We start from the raw sequence: 21,316 nt of genomic DNA, 5'->3' as shown, positions 1-21,316 counted from the left end.
AAGAATTCCTATCTGGGAGCAGGGCTGAACTGAGCTCGCATTTCTCTCCTGGGAACCTGGAGGGAGGACCTGCCCTGTGGGACTTCTTTTGGCTCAGTCATGATGTGTGTGTGGGGTGGCCCTGGCCTCAATGTTCCTGCTGGAGCCCCCCCACCCCTGCATGGAGACCTTCCTTAATAAACCCCACGCTTCTTCCCCCACTGCCTACCCTGCATCTTCTTGTGTTGGGGAGGTGAGCAGGACAACACTATGAGGGCACAGAATCAGGCTGGGTATCCCTTTTCCCACTGGGTTGCACAGAGCCCCACAAGGTTGAACATGGGAGAAGGGGGGGATGGAGAGGAGGGGGTAGTCTAGGGGAGTAGGGGGACAGGAAGCAGTCACATGGCCCTGGGACAGGGACACACAAGGAATACAGAGCAGGAAAGGGTTTATTCTGTTGGCACTGTGTGCAACCAGCACAGTGCTGGGAGGTAGCAGGGAACACCTGGTGGTGCCAGAGCAGGCTAATTGTGCCAGCAGCGTCCACCAGCACCCAGGGAGAAGCCGTGGTGACAGTGGCAGTGGAAGGAGCCATAGCTATTGTGGCAGATATGGTCGCAGGGACCAGGCTGTGCCTGGCACTCATCTATGTCTGGGAAAGAAGGGAAAAAGGTCAGAGCTGCGCCAAGGAGTGTGTGTCATGGGCAGGGTAAGGGATGGAGGAGGCATGAGGTTGGGGCAGCTCCAGGGCTGGGTGAACGTGGGACACAAGAGAGGTGATCCTGCACTGCTTGGTGCCAAGGCTGCTGGGTGGCAGATGTCCTTACTCTACCAACTCCTGCTCAGCCACAGTCTGTCCATTCTGCCCCCAGCAGTAGAGCTGTGAGCACAACTGGGCACCCTGATCATCTCTGCTGCCAGGGCAGCCTGGCAGCACCAGGCAGCGGCAGGTGGGCACTGCAGGTACTCACCCAGGCACCGGCTGGCAGCCAGATCAAGGGGACGGAAGCCTGGGTGGCAGAGGCAGCTGTGTGTCCCAGGGCTGTTGTTGCACAGCTGGCTGCAGTTGTGCAAGCCCTGAGCACACTCGTTGATGTCTGGTGGGGGTAAAGAGAGCAGTGTGGAGTTATAGCACATAGTGGGGAAAAGCAGCCCAGCCCTGTTGTTGAGGTGCAGGCAGGGCTGCTTGCTGCACCCCAGCCCCTTCAGAGCTGCACATTTTGCTGCAGTCCCAGTGCAGAACTGGGTCAGGGGCACCATCACCCTCCAGCCAGCTCCCAACCCTTGGGTGGGAAGAGCTGGGGGATGCTCGGGGTGCTCCCCCTCCTGGGCTCCCTCCCCATGCAGCCCCAGGGCAGGGTAGGCAGAAGCACAAGCACAGCCCAGCCCCGCAGAGCTCAGCAGACCAGGTTAATAGATGGGATATAGTTTATTGGGGGTACTCTGGGAGAGGGGCTGGAAGACTGTTGGGACTAAGCAGGGTCGGAGTCCAAACAGTAGGGTCAATACGTTAAAAAACAGACCAGGAGAGTCCTGCCCCTGCAGGGCTGGGAAGAGCCTCCTCTGCCAAGGCTGGGGAGGTGGTTCCCATCACCGAGGAGGGGGCAGGCAAAGCACACACGTCGCAGGCCAAACCAGCAGGCACATGGTACGGTATCGAGGCGACGGAGCAAGCGACCACCGGGAGGTACCAGCATGGCAGGAATAGCACTAGGGCAGGGGGGTGGGGGGGGGAAGAGGCACTGCCAGGCTGCCCCAGGGCTGCTTTTCCAGAGATGGCACACAGGACAGCCAGGTCTGTGCCCATCCCACTGCAGGTCACCCCTGTATGTCCCAGCCAGCACTTCCAGGGTGGTTCGATGTGGACAGAAAAAGAGAGACAGGCAGAGGCCAGCCCATCCTTCCACCAAGGCTGCTCTGGCATGTTATGGGCAGGGCTTAAAGTGCATAGAGACAAAGGCAGAGTCCGAGGACTTGAGGGAGGAGGGCACTGTGGGGGAGCCCTGGCCAGCTCCCAGCAGAGGGATAGCCCCCAAAAAAGGCCACTTGAGCTGCAAAGAGAAGGAGAGAAGGAACAAGAGAGAAAAAGAGAAAGAGAAGGGAAGTCAGTGGGAGGCACGGACAAACATACACAGAACCAGGGTGGAGCTGGCTGGGCTGCCGTCCATCAGGTTGCAGGCTGTGGCCTGGCCTTTGTTAAGGGTACAACAGCGTCCCAAGGTGGTGCTTTGGGGCTGACGACGGCTGGCATGGGGTCAGGGTGGCCCAGCTATCACTCACCCACGCAAGCTGTGCCATCCTCGTTTGGCTCAAAGCCCCGGCTGCAGCGCTTGTTGCTGCGACAGCGGTACCCGCCATAGGTGTTGATGCAGAGAGGCTTGTCCCGGGGACAGATGAAGGGGAACTCAGTGCACTCATTCGTGTCTGCAAGAGGGTCCTCAGTGTGAGATGTCTGGGCAGAGAGCTTGGGGTTGCCAGCCCCTCCAGCTCCCCTGGTACACTGGATGGTCACCCCAGTGGTAGCCATGCATAAGCCATATCTCTGCCCAGGAGGCTCACAGCATGGACACAGCCACCCTGCTGCACCTCTGCTGCCCCTCCTGTCGCTCATGGCTGCAGCACACAGCCTGCCACATGCCAGCCATGCCTCCTGCCCTAGCACATTGCTCTCGCTGTTCCCTGTGACACCATGGTACCCCTCTGGAGCTGTACAGGTGTCCCATTCCCAGGCCATGTGCCAGGCAGGCAGCTGTACCTGGCACTGAGCCATGTGGCAGGCAGCCACCTCCCAGTCTCAGTGTCCCCCAAGGGGCTATGCTACAGCATCCTGGGTACAGGCACACCTGTGCTCCAGCAGCCACTCACCTACACAGCGTCCATTCTCGTGCTGGGAGAATCCCTGCCCGCACTGCATTTGGGAAGAAGCAGAGACCACTGGGGTGGGGAGGAATCACCCTTGGGCAGCCACTGAGCCAGCAGAGCCCAGCCCTTTGTTTCTATTCCCAAAGTCTCACACCCTATACCCACACCTGGCCCTCACCTCCAGCGGGGCAGGCATGAGTGGCTCCTCCACATCCAGAGGGTAGGGGATCTCCAGGACAGAGTTGGTCTCACTGCTCGCCACAGCTCGTGACACCACGCGGCCATCTGGCCAAGTCACCTCCAGGCTGCTGGCTTCGTCATGCCCTGCAGGCGGGCAGCCCATCAAAGGGAGGGTCTCCAGGATGGGCAGGGGCTGAAAGGAGGCCAGCGGGGTGGTAGGGATGGAGGGGCAAAGTCCTCCCTTGCTCCCTGGGCCCAGCTCCAGGTGCTCGTGCTGACAGCCCCAGCACAAGGATGTACTCTGAGGGGTGTACATGGGGACAATGGGATGACCTTGCAGTGTGCAGAGACAGCCCTGCAGGCTTGGCTGCTGGACATGCTGCTGCACCAGGGAAGAGTTAAAAGAAAGGGAAAGCCCTACTGCCTGGGCAAGGCAGCAGGCAGGGCATGGGGAAGGGGGCAGCTGCCCCTTGCAGCACAGCTGCAGTAGCTGGGCAGCCTGCCTCCAGCCTTACACGGAGCGCAGCACACCTAGGGTGACAGGCATGGATGATTACTGCGCAGCAGGACACCAGGGCAGCAGACAAGGCCCCTGCCTTGGGGAGTGCCAGGGAAGGCTGGGGGTGGAGGCAGCACCTTGACCCCCCTAGCTCACCCAATCCGAAGTGTGCCACAGGCTCCATCTCGCAGAGGTACCCGGAGCCGCCGTCGATGATGCGCAGGTGGGCCCCGCTGCGCCGCGTGAACAGCACCACCTTGGCCCCCCGCGCAAAGGCCCCGAAGCGCGTGCGGGGGATGACACGCAGCCAGTTGTTATTGATGCCCTGAAAAGGGGGAGGGAGCAGAGAGATTGAGCTGGGGGAGGATGGAAGGGATGGGTACAACAGGAGGAGTCCCTGCTTGACTCACCTGGGTGCCCTTGAAGATGGAGATTGGCTGTGCCATGGACTCACCATGGGATAGGATGAGGTCCAGCATCCCATCACCATCAAAATCTGTCACTGCACCTCCTGCAAGGACAGGATCATGTTGTGCCTGAGGCCTGGCCCCAAGTTCCCCAGCACTAGATCTTGCTGCTTCTGTGGCCTTCCACTGGCAACAAGAGCACTCCCAGCCATGCAGGGACAAAAGGGAAGATGGGGTGACTTCAATGCAGGAGCGTGTTGGCACCCTGGGCAGTGGAGGGGACAGGCAGTGCCTGCAGGGCTGGAGGTCACAGGGAGCTGCCTGACCTCTTCTGAAATGCAGAGGCTGACTTTGAGCAGTGGACACCCAGGAAAGGGCACATCAAAAATACTGGCGCATTTGGGGTACTGGAGATGGCACTGTTGGGTGGGTATGGGTGGAGGGAGAAAGCACGGGGCCATTCCTGGGTGACAGGAGCTCCAGCCTGCTGGTGGGGAGCAGGCAGATAACTCAGCCAGGCATGTGGCATCCTCAGGCAAAGAAGGTGCCAAGCAGTGCTGTGCCAGAGAGCAGGGTGGACCCACCCGTGCCCCGTCCCTCTGGCTCCAGAGCATCCCCTGGATTCAGCTCTTCCACAATGGGATCTGAGTGTTCTCTGCGGATGAGCCTGCCAAGGACACACACAGGGTATTAATGCCAGCTCCTGCAGTCCTCAGAACCTTCCTGGGCATGTCTGTCCCCTCCTGAAGAATCATGGTAGGGGTGACAGCCCTGATGGCTATAGGGTGTGGATGGAGGATGCGCCTGTCCCCTGCCTGTTGGCACATCCCCACTCCATGCAGGGGCAATGGAAATTTCATGAGAGCTTCTGGGTCTGAACTGCAGAGTAGCAACAGCATCTGTTGCATCCCTCTGGAACCTGGAGATATCTCCAAAGGGTGCCTTGCAAAACCCTCACCCTCTACCCACCCATGGGTGCAAGCATTTGGTAGACAACCAGTTCCCATCGCCCTACACGTGAGGCAAGGAGGTGCTACACAGAAGTAATAAGACTTGACCCCCACAATTAACAGGAGCCATGAACAAGCTTCCACACAGCTGCTAATCAGCAGTGCTGGGGACCCCAGGGGCTGCTGCAGGCACGATCACAGTGGCTGGTAATGATGCCAGGAAGGGCTCAGTCACGACGCCTTTCATGAGCTGAGCCCGAGCCGTGGCACTGCTGGAGAGGAGCCCTGTGAGCCTGGCCGTGCTGCGAGGGCTGCTCGACTCCCAGAGCAGGGTGCAGGCTGCCCGGCCCCGCCGGCTCCTACCGGAAGAGGCGGTTGGCGGAGGAGCCGCGGTAAGCGATGTTGTTGAAGAAAACCTCCAGCTCCTGGTCATTGTCGAAGTCGGCTGCGATGACGGTGCGGACCGGGGACGGCATGGAAAACTTGGGGGTGGCGATGTCCTGCATGGACACAGCCTGATAATAGGCACAGGAAGCAGGACACCTGGGTCCTGCATTGATGCCTCGGGTCCCCTCCTCGCTGGCAAGTGGGGCTCAAAGGGAATTCACAGTGAAGCCAGCCGCTGGCCGAGGTGGCTCAGTGGCAGAGCCATCAGTGCGGGGGGCTCCCAGCCCTCACCCGGAATCGGACGCGCCCGGGAGCTCCGCTCTGCAGGTAGAGGCGGTGCGGCCCGTTCCAGTTGCCATACACGATGTCCACTCGGCCGTCGCGGTTGAAGTCAGCCAGCGCCACACCGCGTCCGTGCTGGTAGGGGTCATCCAGCCCTGGGGAACCGCAAGGGGACAGGGGGAGACGGGAACCCCTTCCTGCCTCCTTGTCCCAGCACACCTCCCAGGATGTGCTCCATCGTCCCCAGACAGGTGCTCCACGCGCAGGGTTACATCCGTGCTGCGCTGATGGATGCCCCGATGCATCTCAGCCACTGCACAATGGTCAGTGGGGCTCTGGGTCCCTAGGGCTGTCCCCTCCCTCCCCCGCCCTCATCCAGTGCAGGCAGGGACAGGCAGAGCCACCTGCCCTGAAGTCGCCAGCGTCTCTGTGTTCCCCCCAGCTTCCCCTACTCACCCACCGCAGCCGCCACGTCCCTGTACGTCCCGTCCCCCCGGTTGTGGAAGAGGAAATTTGGGCTGTTCTCATTACCGCAGAATATGTCAGAGGCACTGTCACTCAGGATGGGGCCCACGGCCACCCCACGGCCGCCTGGGGACAGTAGCCCGGGGTGAGGGGACAGCTGCCCCACGGGAGTTTGTGCTCCCCATATTCCCTCAGTGTTGCCCACACGGTGGACCCAACCCCCCCACCACGCGACCCCTCCACTCCCCCCGCAGTGTCCCATTCTTGCCCACCTCCAATCCCTCTCATCAGGAGCTAATTGGGCCTGGCAGCCGCTTGTGTCACTCCCAACCCTAATCACTGCCATCGCCATGGTGACAACACTCCTAATTAGTGACAATTTACCGCTGGGGCACGCAGCAGTCCCCACGGTGGTGGGGCAGCATGGGGCGCAGGCGGGCTTGTTCCTCCCGCCGCCTACGTTCCCAAACCCCGCTGCCTGCCCTATGGATGCTGTGAGCTCGGGAGGGACTTGCCCCGGTGATGGGGGGCACAGGGGTCCTGTCAGGCGTGCATCCATGGTCCTGGTCCCTTTCACGGGCCGTGGGGCTGCCACTAGATGGGGCAGTCAAGCAGCCCAACGTGTAGCACGGACCTCCGGCTGCACTGCCCTGCCACAGCGAGCTCCAGCATTCGCCATGCCCTGCAGCGCCCCGGCCCCTCTGCAGGGCCACAGCAGCCGGGTGTACCTGTGTACTTGCTGACGCCAGCCTGGGCGGCCACATCCACCAGCACCACGACACCGCGGGCAGGGTCACTGGCAGCCACATCCATCTCAATCAGGGCATGGGGGCCCACGTTGCCGCTGGCATAGTTGGCGATGTAGATGGAGTACCTGCCGGAGCCCTGCAGCCGGCAGCACCGCCTCAGCACCCACCCACCCACAGCTCATTTCCACGGGGACCACAGGATGCCTGCTGTGAATGCTCTTATTGCTCCGTGGGAGCAGGCACTGCTACTGTGTGCTGAGCAAGAGCTCTGCAAAGCCCACGGCAAAAAGCATCCCAGGAGTAGGGATGTGCCCCAATGCCTCCAGGAGCTCTCTGGTCACACCGCTGGCATGGGGCACATTATGCCCCCTCCCAGCATCCCCGGCGTGTCAGGTCCTCCCAGTTTCCACTGCCCCCTTTGTCCCGTGCAGTAGCTGCACCCTGATTTAGCGATAATCATTTGGAAACAAACCACTGGAGGAGGAGGACGAAGAAAGAGCAGGTGACAGGAACATAAATCACCTCGACAGGCACGTTTATCAGCTGGTGGCAACCGTGTGGACAGGCATCCACAGTATCTACAGCTGGGCCGTGACAGTCAAGGGGCAGCTGGGGGGCACCCTTGGCCAAGCAGGGCATGGGATGGGCAAGGGAAGCAGGGCCCCAGGACTCCACTGAAGGGGCACTGGGAGTGGGAAGGGGGCAGAGATGCTCCTGTCCACAGAACCCTGCTTGCTCACCATCCGGTCCACGCAGGCAACGGAGCGCCCGGCAAAGCGGCTGGCCACGTCCCGGTTCACCTCGTCACTCAGGATGTCCTCCCAGCGCCCGTTGCGGAGCTTGAAGAGCTTGTCTGTGTAGGTGGCCATGCCTGGGGAAGGGGGCACAGGTCAGTGGGCTCCAGCACACTGCCTCCTCCTGAGAAGAGTGCTTTGTAGCAAGGGAGGTTGTGGAAAAAGTACCCTTTTTCCAGAGCACCCCAAATATGTGCTGTCCCTGCAGCCCCCTACAGTGCCATAGGGCTGGGCTGCTACTGCTGCAAGAGCCCCATGACCCTTAAGGGCCATGGGGATACAGACAGAAGAATCAACTCATTAAGCTAAAATATGTCCCAATGAGGCACAGCCCTGTAGATCATCCCCAGGAAGGCAAAAAAAAAAAAAAAAAATTAAAAAAGAAATCGATTCAGTGGCAGGCACAGTCAGCGAGCTACACCATTTGTGACAGAACCAATGGCAGATCCTGATTTAGGGACAGGTGTGCCAGCAGCCGCTGCCAGCCCAGGTAATTAGGAGCACTGGGAAGACAGATGTGCTGCCCGGAGGTCAGGGATACAGGGCAGAGCTGGGCTGGGGTACCAAGCCAGGGAGCCCTGGGGATTCCCAGTGCCAGCTTGGAGCATCTAAGTCTTGTTCCTATGACAGGCATGCCAGGAGCAGGGACAGCACTAGACTTGACTTGGTGCAGCAGGCACAGGAGAGCCATGAGACCAAAGGGCACAACTGCTGCAGGGCACAGCTGGGATTTACAGTGCAGGGTCCCTGCGGCAGGACAGTCGAGGGGGAGGAAGGGAATCTTCCGTCCCTCTTGGGGTGCCACAAAAAGGGCGATGGGCAGCTGGAATTGCTGACTCGGTGGCTGGCTGGGCTCAGTGTCCCACCCATGCTGCCATCAATCAATGGAGCCACTCAAGTGAGAAATTAACTCCAGCCCGCACACATCCCTCACATGGCGAAGGTCGTGGGCAGCCACGCCGGGGGCTCCCCCCGTGCCTGGGGCCCGGCTGCCAGCAAGGCTCACCAGAAAAGGCATTGTTAGTGTTGAGGAAGTAGATCTCCTCCCGGCCATCGCCATCGATGTCACAGGCTGTCACGCCGATGGCGTTGCCCTGCCGGTCCCGCAGGGCATAGTACGGGGAGCCCCGCTCATCCTCTGCCACGTTCACCAGCCGCCCCTGCACCTTGTCGTACTTGAGCACCAGGTTGGGACCGTTGTACCTGTGAGTGCAAGCAGGGGAATTGGCTTCACGAGGACTGGGGATGGGATAAAAACCCCTGCCTCACCCCTGGGGGACACTGGATGTGATACTGGATTTTCCCCGTGATGGGCACTGCAGAGACCTCCGTGGTTCATGGAGGCCAAGGACCCTGCCAGGCGTCCCATGTCTGGCAACACCAGGGAAGCAGTGGGGGACAGGCAGATAACAGTACAGGATGGGGTGCAGGTCCCTGCTTGCAGAGCTTTCCCAAGGCAAGGAAACCATCACACAAGGCAAATCCTCTCAGCACAGTGCATCCCACTGGCTCCTCGCCTGCTCCCGCCCAACACACCAGTAAACAAGTTATACAACGGACACCATGACTGCTTACAAAACTCCAGCTGCCTTCTTGACTCAGCACAGCTGGGAGTGGTGGCCCAGACCCCTCCAGGGTTCCCAGTGCTGCCCATGCTTTCCTGCCTAGTGATGTTCAGAGCAGCATAAGAGCCAGACTCTGACTGCCTGCCACCATAGTGCTTCCATCTAGCTGGATGAGATCTGTGAGGGTAAAGGTGGGCACACCTGTGTGTGCAAGCCTCTTTAGGGAGTGAGGATGGTGGTGTGTACACTGATACCCTGCAGTAGCAGCTCACAGAGCATAGAGCTGCTTTTTCTGACCAGGATTGGACCTGATGGCAGCAGCTGCTCTGTGTCCAGCCCCACTTGGGCAGTGAAAGGACAGCACGTGGCTCCCTGTTTCCCTGGCTCCTGCCGGCCCTTCCCAGCCATCACTCCAATAAAGGACTGTAAAAAACCTCCAACCAATTAACTGAATCTCCAGAGAGAGCTGAGTCCTGTCAGCGGAGCAGAGACGGCCTGGGGACACGCTGGCTGTGCACTGCAGGGTGGACCCTGGCTACTGGGCAGCTGCCACTGCCCCACAGAGAAGGGACTGATGGGGGCACTCACGTGGTCCTACACAGGCACTCAGCTGGCATCAACACCCTCTGTGGGTGTGCACACACACACACACATTCACTGGTGGGTGGCATGCAGACCTCAACCCACCCAGCGGTGTGCACAACCCCCCTGGCAGGTCACAAGACCACAAAGGAGGGAGGAATTCCTGTCCCTGCAGCGCCACAAGTCCTGCTGTCACTGAGGCATTAGGTGCACCACTCACCCTGCCACCACAATCTCGAAGTCACCATCGGCATCCAGGTCGGTGACAGCCACGCCGTAGTTGAGCTGGGTGGGATTGCTGTCGTAGTCAGGTGGGAGAAGGCGGTGGGTGACGGATGCAAACATGGGCTCGCTGCGCTGGGAGCCCTCGCTGAGCCAGGCCAGGGACAGCAGGCACAGCGCCAGCATCCTGGACACCTGGGAGAGACCTACAGCCCATCAGCTCAGGAGGAGGCAAACAGCCCCACTGTCCTTGCATGGGAGACACTCTCTTTTCACCCCTTGCCACAGCACCCCAGCCTGCACCACACCACCTGTCCCTTGACCCTTGGCACTGTCACTCTGGTGTCCCCATGCACAGACTGTCCTGGCACTGTTCACCCTTGGGACAAGATCATACTCCAGTGAGCTGGGCCTGAGCAGCAGCCCAGCCTTGGCAGCCCATCCTGCTAGAGGGAGTGGAGAGGCAGCAGGAGGGCTGTGGGGTGCTGACAAAGCTGGGCTCAGGCCCAGCTCACTCTGCCCTTAGGTGCCACTGGCTTCCAAGGTCCTGGTAAGTCAGAATGTCAATCACTGCTCCCTTGGCAGGGTCAGAGGAAGAAGACATTCACTGGCCCAAGGAGTTTCTCTTCTGTCCCATTGATCTTCCAGAGCTGGGGAAGTTCACAGGGAGAACACAGAGATACTTTATCAGGTTACTCCCATGTGCCTCAGTTTCCCCATCCTGCTGTAAATGTTCCTCCCAGGGTCTCTGCAGGGTGAGCTCCTTCCAGCCTGGCCAGGGAAAACTTCTGCACAGGGATGAGAAGGTGCTGGGAAGGAACAGGAGACTGGGAAGAAAGGCTCATTTAACCTGGACTGCGGAGGACAGCTTCTGCCAGCACTGCTGGCAAGGCTGCAGAGATTTTGGAGCTGGCTCTGACCTGGCTGTAGCATAGATGATGAGCAAGGTGGCACTTAGGAGGGCAACACCTCATCCCAGGCCTGGCAGTCACCTCCAGAGGGGAAGAGACCAGAAATGAGCTGTGTGTCCCCAGGCTGTGGGCGTGATCCCACATGCCTTTTTCTCCAGCTGGGAGAAAAAGCAGCCCAGTCTGCTCTTGCAAACCAGAGGGGTGGTTGGGGCACCTGGCCTGCAAGGGGACAATGCTTCATGTGACTGTGCCTGGGCAGGACCTCCCTAGGCAGGACTGCCCACCCCAGCCAGGAACAGTCCCCCTGTTCAGGAGTGAATGACCCCCTGCCAGCTGACCCCCATGCTCTTGGACTCAGACAGCAAGCCAAGGAAGTGGTGGCAGCTGTGTGGTACCACATATGTCCAGCTTGGAGAGGGGAAGGTGCCTAAGACTTAGATCCCAGAAGACCCAGCAGATTGTGGAGAACAGCCTGCTGCTGCCTCCTCTGGGGATGGGAATGGTCCCAAGGCTCTCTTGGGGGCCAGGATTCCCATGCCATAACTAGCTTCCTGACACACACGGCTGGGCAGGAAGGGGCTGTTTTCCAGCTGCAGAGGAAACCTTAACCCTACTGCCCACAACACCCATAGTTCTGTATTGCATTGCTCCAACCTGCTCCCCTTACCTCTCCCTTTCCCATCTGTAGCCTGGGCACAGTTTCCAGGGCAGATGTGTGTGTGTCCCCAGCTCTACCCTGTGCTGCTCCCATTCTCTTCCAGTAATGGCCCATTACCATCATACTGTCTGCAGGCAGCTCTTGAGGGGCAGGAGCCTGGATCCTTCCCCAAAGCAGGGGTTCCATTCAAGACACGTGATGGGGACAGGGTTCATTGGGTTGTTCAGGGATGGGAAAGTCCCTGGGTGTCACTCTGCAGTGCCAGACAGTGAAGGAAGGGGAGCCTTTGCCACAGCCCCACTCCAGGCTTACCAAAGTGAGCACAGGGGAGAGCCACTGACATTATGGACATACGGTACAGGGCTGCCACATAAGCCCCTGTCCCAGCCACAGCCAGATGATGGGTGTCTGTCCCCAGGCTATTGGCAGGGCTCCTTGTCTATGCCCACTCCAGCTCCCACTCCCCAGAGCTTGGACTGCTACGCAGGTGCCCCCCCCGCCTCATCCAGCTGCAGCTGAAATCCCTCCAAAGTGGATGGAGCTTTTCCAGTAGGAAACAATGCTCCTGATTGGAGACAAAAGGCTTTTCCCAGTGGATCCGGTGCTTGGTGCCATGGGGAAGGGATGTCCAGCCCAGAGCCAGGCCATTTTGGGAAGAGGAAGGGAGGCAGACTCAGATTCTGCATGTCAGATGCAGAAGGGCCTCATAATTCCCAGCATGCTTTTGATAGAACCACAATCCCAGCATGAAGTTTCACCTGTGGTTTGAGGCTATGGGGCCCTTGCCTGTATGCAGGGCAGACCTCAGTCTTTCTTGTTCCAGCAGAGTCACATCCTGGCTTGTGTTGTGGCATCTGGTGGCAAGGTCACCCCAGGGTGCTTCTGCAGTGTGGCTAGTGACATGAAGCCAAGGTGCCAAGCAGGGGCAGAGCCACTGGGAGGGTGCCAAGGCACCCAAGCAGGGTGCAGCCAGGCAGCCCAGGGGGAAGGTGCTGGCCCCAGGGCAGAGATGCAGCATGTAGGATTCATCTGAGCCCATGCATTGCTATGGCTGCCAGCGCCCAGTGGGGAGGGTGGGACAGGACTGGAAAGGGACCAAGGGACAGGCAGGTGATTGGGCCCTAGACCTCTCATCACAAGTGGGGAGATGCTGTCCCCAGATGTCCTCACTGTACACACATGGACATCACCTAGTTTACATCATGGGGAGGGTGGGTACGAGGTCCCTGCGCGGCCACCCCACCCCGCATGTCACCGTGACATTGCTGCCCTGCACACCACGCACCCCAGTGATGTCATGCTCCACCACTGCAGCAATGTCCCGCTGTGGGCCGCAGTCACCTCCAGCACCTCCATGACATTTCTTGACATCATTCAGCAAGGGCATCACTGCACCCCAAATGCACCCCAAAGCGGTGACAACATGGCAACATCCCAGCACCTCATGCCTCTACGTTGCACCTGCCCCAGCAACATCATATTCTCATTCCTAGCATTCCCAGGCTGCCACAGCTGTACCTGCCAGGGCAGAGGACAGGCAGGAGACGTCCCACAGACCAAGCAGACCCCTCTTCCAGAGCAGCTGGGCTGCCCAGAGTACCAGCAGTGCCTCTCCACAGCTCCTCAATGCCAAGCAGCCCAGACCCTGCAGTTCCTCTGCTCCAGCCAAAGCCCATGAGCCTGGGTCCTGCTGCGATGTCTGCTCACTGCTGCGAGCCTGTCCCTCCTATGCAGGACTCCTCAGCGCTGGACCTGGCAGGCTGGGGCTCAGCCAGCAGCAGACAATGCAGTGTGGAGATGAGCAGTCACCTTAGCCTCTGAGCTCGCCCCAAAGGGACACCAGCTCCTTGGGGGGCTCAGGCCCACCAGCACACAGCCAGCCCCTTCCCACGCAGGCAGGTACATGGCTGGACCCCTCTGCCCACTGCCCCCGCGCTCCTTCACGGGCTCAGCCACGACCAAGCACAAGTGCAGCTATAAAGAGGGGCTGTCCCTCGCTGCTCACAGTCCTGCTGCTCCTGCCAGCACTCTCCAGTCCCAGCACACACCGCCCATCACCGTACAGCCTCTTGAGCACGGTCCTCCTCAGCGCAGCATCCTTCCATCCTCATCCCATCCTTCTTCCCGCTCCCTCCCGGCTCACTACCCTGCATCCCCTCCACGCCAAGGGGACAGGCTACGTGCCCGCAGTGCCGCTCCACCCTCCACCAACTTCTTCCCGGGCCGGTGACCGTGCCGGAGTTGACAGACGCCCCTCCCAGCCCCGGAGTCCCCGGGAAACTTCGCGGAGCAGCAAAACCACACCGCTACTCACGGGCCAGGGGGGCCGCCCGGCGCCCCCACGGCGGCGGGAGCGCATCCCGCACCGCCGCCTCGCCGCCCGCCGCACCTCCCGCCTCCGGCTGCACCGCTCCCGGCTCCCGACGGGCCCGGTCCGCCCGCGCGGCGCCTTAAGAAGGGGCGGCGGCGGCGGCGGCGAGCGGGGCGGGGGGCGCCGCTGCCAATGGAGAGCGCGGGGTGGGGCCGCCCGCCGCCAGGTCCGGCCCCGCGGTGCTGAGGGGGGGCACCGCGGAGTATCGCCCCGGGCATCGGGTACCGGGAGGAGGGGGCGTCCCGGGATGCCGGAGTCACGGCCGAGGGAGCTGCATGGCCACGGAGGGCAGTGTGTCCCAGCTCGCTGCCGACACTCCGGGGGTTAGGGTGGGGAGCAGTGGGGCCATGGCTGGGCACGGCTCCCCAACTCCTGCAAGACCAGCTGGCGTGAAGAACCGAGCAAAGCCGGGGGCCTGACCTGGCCTGGGGGCGGCGGAGGTCGGGCACAGGAGGAGGAAAGAGAGCGGGGCTGGGCACGCCCCTGGTGCAGCACTATCTTCTTGGAAGGGCAAGGGAGAACAGTTTTAAACTAAAAGAGGGGAAATCTAGATTAGATGTTAGAAGGAAATTATTCACATGACAACAGTGAGACACAGGAAGGGGTTGCTCAGAGAAGTTTTAAGTGCCCCATCCCTTGGAGCGTTCAAGGCCAGGCTGGATGGACCCCTGGGTGACCTGATTTAGTAGGCAGCACCCCTGTCCATGGCAGGGGGATTGGAACTAGATGGTCTTTAATGTCCCTTCCATCCCAAGCCATTCTATTGTTCTTTGAACCCAACACTCACCTGCACCCCGAGGGGCCAGCACCTGCCTGTGTCATCACCTTGCACATCACCATCTCTCTCTGCAGGGGCCCCAGGAGTGGCTGTGCCATGGCAGCCAGCCTGAACTCCAAGAAAGGCCCCATCTTAGGTCACGCAAGGCACTGACTTGCCCAAAATCTTGTAGCCAGTGGATGCCCCAGGAAGGATGGCATTTATGCAAGCCTGCCTTTCCCAACCTGTTTTCCCGAGGAGCTGGGCACAGAGCTCTCTGTGTGTCCCTGGAAGCACAAAGTGGCTGTGGCAGGGACTGGGACAGCACTGACAGGGCACCAGACTACCAGGTCACCCTAGTGTGGCACGTTCACAGGTGCCCCAGCACAGAGTCTGGGGCTGCGGGCACTGTGAGAGACGGCAGCAGAGACATGCTGGATGACAGCAGGAACTCATGCCACTCTGGCTGCTTCAAGTGGCTAATCACCTCCTCTGCTAAAGCCCTTATTTCTCATTGAACATGTCTGGCTACAGCTTCTGCCTGTTGCTCCTCATTCTTCTCTCCCTGCTAGATTTGAGAGCTCTCCAGTCACAGTGATTGTTTCCCACAAAGGTGCTTCCATACAGCCATCAAATACCCCTTTATTTCATTGCTGATGACTCCCTCTTGCAGGGTGCCTGGCTGAGCACCAGGCTTGCTGCGTGGCTGCCTGCTGCAGGGTCCCCACAGCCAGAATGCTGGTATCCAGGCACAGGGAACCTGCTACAGGGCACTGCCATGGGGCAGAAACCACACCAGCTCTCTGCATTTGCCATGGCGAACCACGATGCCAAGCAAACCCATCAGACTGGGATGTCAGTGTGACCACCACACATGTGCAATGCTGTGTTTGTGTGTCCCCGTGAGCGCTGTGGGTGTGCTCTGCCTGCCAGTGTCCACAGCCCCATGCCTGGCTGCAACCTTGCATGAGTGTGTGTGTGCTCAGGGTGAGCACCCCTGCTGCTGGGCTGCTTGCTCATCCCAGGTTTGGTAACCACCCGGATAATTATTTGTACAAACTGCAAGCTGGCTCCCACTGCCCTCCCCGTGACTGGCAGGTACAGAAAACACACATTCCGGCAGGAAGCCAGCTCGAGCATGCCAAGACTGCGAATGGCACTGGGCACACTGGCTCCCTGGGGCTCCAAACCCAGCACGCCAGTGCAGCGGGGCTTGGCTCTGGCCACGAGCACATGCACACGCAGGCAGGGCTGCCGGTGTGCCAGCGCAGCGCACGTGCAGCCGTACAGCCACGCAGCAGCCGTGCAGCCGCGCGTGTGCATCGGTGTGTGCATGGCACAGGGCACGGCTGGGCACACGGTGCCCTGTGCACACGCGCGGCCCCGCAGGTGCATGTGCCGTGTCCCCAAGGTGTGCTCACCCCACAGCACCCCGTGAGCACGCGCATGCTGAGTGCCAGCAGGACACACGGGTCCAGAGCACGCTGCAGCCCCCAGGCACTGCCAGTGGCACCCAGCGGGGGGGTTTTCCACTCTGCTTTTGGAGCTCCTCATTGCCCTTCCCACGGATGCTGCCACCTTCCAGGACATTTCCTTGGGGGAGAAGAGCAGCCAGCAGGCGCCTTGGCACAACAGCCACAGCCACAAGAAACATCCTTGCACCGGTCCCTGGGCCCTGTGCTGGCCTAGATGTCTCCATCCCACCCCTCTGGATGCATCCACACTGGGGACATAATGGGGCAGGCACCTTAGGGTGTGACAAAGCTCTCTGCAAGGGGCTGCAGAGGGAAGCACAGAGCATCAGTGAATGGAGCTGGGATGCATGAGAACATTGGCAGGGATGTTTGCAGAGCAGTGAGGTAGGGCGCAGGCTTGGGGCACAGGGAGCCTGGCAGTGTGGTGCATGGAGGGGGGTGCGATGTGCAGGGAATGGTGGCACAGTGATGGGGACAATGCACAGGAAATTAGAGCGAGCAGCAGCCAGACACGCTGCGGGGGGAAGGGAGATGCTGCGCTCCACTGAGGGCTGTGTGAAGGAGGGGGAAGGCTCTTCTGCTGAGCTGGGGCCAGCATGAGTACCAGCCACCTCTTTGCACATCTGGGACCTCCCTTTCCCATCCCCAGGACTAATATGTCCCAGTATTCCCCTGGCCCTTGCTCCTGGGGCCCCATCCATGCCAACCCAGCTCCCAGGGAATAGGAACCCTCTTAAAGCTAGCAGCCCTGACGCTTGGTGACCCTCTGCCTGGTGGCTCATATGCCACCCCAGGTTCTCCCTGGGGAGAAGGCAGCAGGAAGATGGGGAGCAGTCTGCCCCATGCTTGCATTGCAATGGGCAGAGGGGTGGCACAGGGTACTGCCAAACAGAGTAAACCTGTGTGGTGGCAGTGCCAGATGACCCTCATGGCTCTTGCAGGGATAGTACTGCCCTGGGAGCAGGATGGGAATCCACCTAGGATAAGGGACAGGAATCCACCCAGGATCAGCTGGATTCATAGAGCACTCATCCAGCAAATATCCTCCAGCAAATTTCAGATGGTGCAATACAAACAGGGTGCAGGTGAGCACAGGAATGCTGACTGAAGGCACTAACCTCCAGGATACTTCACTGGAACCATCATTCCCCTTTCTAGAGCATTATGAGGGCCAGACACCTGCACACAGCCTGCTGGGTGCATAGCACACAGCACACACACACACACACACACACACACTGACAGCACACTCGCAAGCACCTACATGCACACACAAAACAGTCTGTGTGCAGCCACCCCCTCTGACTGTGTGAGCACTCAGTGTGCCACCCAAATGTGTGTGCAGACCATGCACACACACACACACCTGCACTCACACATGCATGCATACATCCCATCATATACCCCTGCTGCTTTTTCACACAAGGAGAGGGCACACGCTGCCACCACAACACGCTATGGATCCCTCAGCTGCCAAGCTGACCCTGGTTCTTGCCTGGCACTGCTTTTTTCTCTGGAGGGGCTGTGCTGGGACATCCCTACTCTGAGGGTCTAATTTCCACTGTAAATGTATTCATGGATAATTCATCCCCAGTTGTTCCTGTGCTAATGTTGTCTTTTAGCTGAAATAGCTCTCCTCCTCCCTGGCGTTTACCCTGCTGATGTATTTATAGTGAGCACTCCATTTCCCCACTGCCTGTGCTGTGCTGGGCATGAGTCGCTGTCCTCCCTTCACTGGTCTCCCGGGCTCTGCCTCCTTGGCAGCCCCATGATACCTCTGATCCTCTTACAGGCTGATTCCAGCACAGGCAGGTCCCTTGGGGCCCAGGCAGGCATGAAAGCAAGCGCCCAGTCCTGCCAGAAATGCCTTCCTAGTTCCTCCTAGGATTGCTTTTGCCTCTCCCACGTCTGTGTGTGCCCATTGTGTGATGGCTTACGGTGATGGAATCCCATGCTCAGATGGCTGCTTGCTCGATCCCTCTTCTCCCTGCTGTCCCCTCCCTGTCATTGTCCCGCAGTGTCTGATCTCCTGTCTTGCCCACAGACCTCCTCTGTCTCTGGTCCTGCACCCCAGACCATCACACTGCTCCCGTGTCCCCTGGACACCTCTCAGCATGGGGGTCGCTTTGTGCTGTGGCTGGCAGTGACCTGGCAACTGTCACCCATCCCAACGGCTTCCTGTGAGCTTCTTCCTCCCAGCACCCTTCCCCAGTCCCTTCCTGCTGCCAGCAGGAATCCCTCTCAGGTGCTTGCTGGGCACAGCAAACCCTGGAAAGGCATTACCATCACCAAAGTCAGGTTAACCCCAAGTTTGTTTAATCTAGTCTCCTTCCAGTTTAATCCAGTCCTCTTCCTCACAGGTTTCCCACATCCTTGGCAGCAGCAGGGTGTGAATGCTGGATGCCAGGCCCTGCTCACCCAGGGGGCCTCCCGGGGTGCCCAGCCCCTGCACTGGGACCCCCATCCCTGCATCTATCTCACAGCCTAGACCCTGTCTTTGCACAGCCTCCCTGGACCTCACACGGTCCCCAGCGTCTGTCACCATGCACAGTACCCCCGGGTCCCCGCTTGGACTCTTCCTGTCGCCGGGACATCATTAGAAATGTTAATTATTTATTATCACTAAAAGCCCTTTTTGCTGCATTGCTGTTCTCTGCCTATCTCCCTGCCCCGTGCTGCCTGTAACCGGATCCGCCTGTGCTTGCCTCCTGCCTCGCTGTCCCTGTCCCTGCTTTCCCTCCTACCTGCTGGGACACAGGGTGGGGGAGTGAGAACCTTCCACCACCCCCTGTGTGGCCCTATGGGATGAGCTGGACTTGTCCCCGTGGGATCCCAGAGCCATGTCTGGTGTAGAGATGCACCAGTAGCAGTGCCCAGCCTGGGGACTGCCCTGTCCCATGCCAGGAGAGGGGACAGGAAGACAGAGGAAGGACCTGGCTGGTGCTGTGATGGAGCGAGGAGCCATTAGCTCTTCTCAGCCAAGGACAATTTTGTCCGTACCCAGACGCACTGGGACTGGGATGGGGCTCCCTGGCCAAGGGATATCAGCAGGGTGGAGGCATCAGACTGTGCTGCAGCCCTCCCAGACAGCATCCCTGGCTGGGAAAGAGCAAGCAGGCTGAGGGGGAACCTAGGGTGGTGCTTGCAGCCAGCCGGGGCTGGCAGGACACGCTTGGGGCATCCAGCTGCTTCAGAGAATCCAGGCAGCTGCAAGGAGGTAGGGGAATGCCCAGCTTGCACAGCTCAGCCTCCTCTGCCAGGGCTCCTGAAAGATTTATCAGCTCCAAGTGGATCCCATTGATGAATCAATTAAAGCTTATCAAAAGCAGTGGAGTTCCTTCCCATGGGGCCGGGCTGGCACTGGATGCAGCAGCTCTGCCACTGCCAGCGCTGGGTGAGATTGGGAGCTGCTTCAGGTTGCAAAATCCCTGAGCACGGCTGGGCAGAAATCACCTCCTGGCAGCATCTGTGCCTACTCAAGCCAGCCAGGGCACCCTGGTACCTTCTAGGGACTGGCAGAATGGGCCGTGACAGAGCGGGCTGTGACAGTGCAGATGGGAGCCCACTGTTGTCGATATAAAACCTGGATCCCTCGCAAGAGGCCTCTCCTTCATGATCCCCCCACTTCCAAAAGGAGCCAGGCTATCCAGGTTAGCAAGCTCCCCAGCCCTGGTGCTGTCACCCCCTGCTGCTGCACACTCCTGCTCAGTGCTGAAGAGCCAGGCAGCAGCGGGAAGGAGGCTACAGAGACAGCCCTGGGAGAGACGCTGGGGGATGGCTCCCACGGGAGCGCAGGGAGGAGCACCCAGGCCGCTCCTGGAGCAGTATTGATTCCTGCAGCACAAGCACTGCCTCCTGTGCCTATTCATTGTCGATGTGCGGGAGAACAAGGAGCAAGAGAAGCCGGCTCCCCCCTGCACAGCCAGCCCACACTCCTGGGGCCGCACCACTTCCCTGCCCGCCGGCCGCCGGCAGCACCAGCGTCTGCCCGCACCACCGCCCGCTTCCCTGCATTATACAGCGCTGTCACGAGCCGCTGAGTCCCCAGGTGTTTTGTGCAATAATGCAAAGCAGATCTAATCCACCCCAGCCCCAAGCTCTCTGCAGTACCCTCCTCACAGGCTGAGCGTGTTCCCTGGCCAGGCATGGGAAAGAGACCCAGGACTGCGGAGGCTCTGCCTGCCCCTGGAGCTGACAGCCGATTCCCCTGTTGTTGCTGCACACCCCTTGCGGTTCCCCAGAGCTTTTCTCTGCCAAAAGCACTCCGTAAGCATTTGCTCTGCAGCAATAAATCAGAGGGATGCTCACACAAGTACGGGCCAGCCCTGTGCTTCCTGGGACCAGGGTGCAGCAAGGTGCTTGAGGCAATGCTCAGCCCCAGAATGTGGTTCATTCATTTCCTGTCTGACCACAGCTTGGTGGGGCACCAGGTGGCAGTTCTCTGAACTCCTTGGGTTGTCTAGGTCCTTTAGGACTAGAGCAGAGCAACCAGGGACCCCCCTGCACCCATGTGTGATCCCAGAGGGTCCCCAGGACTGGCTGGGTCTAACATGGATGTAACAGCCTTGGTTGTGGACAAGGCGGTTCCCTGTCCCCAGACCATGCCTGGTTGCCCGTATTCCTCTTGCTCAAACTCTGTCAAGGAGCCAGGGAGGAGCAGCCAAAATCCCTGCCTCCTCTGACACCCCCATGAGCATGTTGAGGCAGCAAGTTCTCAGCTCCCTGAGAGCCCCGGGAGACACAGGAATCGGCAGGCTCTCAGGAACTGGCAGGCTCTCTGGTGGCTGAGAAGAGGCTCCAGGGCTCACAGAGAAAAGGCTGGTCAGGGAGAGCTGAGGTTGCCCCATGCTGTCCTTCCCATTCCAAGGGCCAGGGCTCAAGCCAGTCGATGCTGTGCAAGCAGGAGCTGTATGCACAGCTCACTTGAGATCAGTCCCAGATCTGGGGCTGCCAACAGCTCCTTTCTCTCCTGCACTGCTCCTTTCGGCCTGTGCCTCCCCATGGCCCCAGCTGATGCAGCTGCAGATAAACAGACAAGGAGAGCCAGGCAGCAGCTCCTGGCTTGCTGTGCTGTCCCCTGGGAGGCACAGACATGGCAGCTTTAGATCAAGACTCTTCAGAAGCAAGAACAATCCCAGCTATCAGCAGAGAGCGGCTGGCTGGTTCCAGGCATTCACTCTGCTGAGTACATGACATGGGCAGTAGGCTTTGGACCAGC

The 21,316-nt window shown here is 59.8% G+C and overlaps 1 protein-coding gene across 6 annotated transcripts; it reads right to left on the bottom strand.

Annotated features, from left to right (window-relative positions):
• Window positions 1-413: 413 nt before the first annotated feature.
• CRTAC1 (cartilage acidic protein 1) lies at window positions 414-13,875 on the bottom strand. Of its 6 annotated transcripts, none has more exons than XM_030241258.1 (16): window positions 13,810-13,875; window positions 9,925-10,121; window positions 8,564-8,760; window positions 7,504-7,634; window positions 6,743-6,899; window positions 6,006-6,140; window positions 5,559-5,704; window positions 5,244-5,380; window positions 4,515-4,597; window positions 3,934-4,034; window positions 3,680-3,848; window positions 3,023-3,168; window positions 2,848-2,890; window positions 2,263-2,406; window positions 954-1,079; window positions 414-634 (listed from the first exon to the last, which is right to left on the bottom strand). In XM_030241258.1, the coding sequence occupies exons 1-16, from the start codon at window positions 13,852-13,854 to the stop codon at window positions 507-509; spliced, it is 2,085 nt and encodes a 694-aa protein (XP_030097118.1). In that variant the 5' UTR covers window positions 13,855-13,875; the 3' UTR covers window positions 414-506. The 6 variants fall into 6 exon arrangements, with proteins under 6 accessions (XP_030097118.1, XP_050832411.1, XP_050832413.1 ...); XM_050976454.1 differs by lacking the exon at window positions 13,810-13,875 and adding an exon at window positions 12,254-12,364; XM_050976456.1 differs by lacking the exons at window positions 2,848-2,890; window positions 13,810-13,875 and adding an exon at window positions 12,254-12,364.
• Between the last annotated feature and the right edge of the window lie 7,441 nt (window positions 13,876-21,316).

This window comes from Serinus canaria, chromosome 6 (genome assembly GCF_022539315.1).
Source record: "Serinus canaria isolate serCan28SL12 chromosome 6, serCan2020, whole genome shotgun sequence".
NCBI lineage: Eukaryota > Metazoa > Chordata > Aves > Passeriformes > Fringillidae > Serinus > Serinus canaria.
This window is presented reverse-complemented; position numbering and strand designations above follow the sequence as displayed.

Bases quoted from the DNA above. Each gene is read 5' to 3' on its own strand.
- CRTAC1 (XM_050976454.1), bottom strand. From the start codon at position 12,349: ATGCCACAACACAAGCCAGGATGTGACTCTGCTGGAACAAGAAAGACT. The intron at 5,705-6,005 runs GTGAGTAGGGGA...GCGGTTCCCCAG, and splicing joins GGACGTGGCGGCTGCGGTGG to GGCTGGATGACCCCTACCAG. The intron at 635-953 runs GTGAGTACCTGC...CTTCTTTCCCAG, and splicing joins GGCTGCCAGCCGGTGCCTGG to ACATAGATGAGTGCCAGGCA.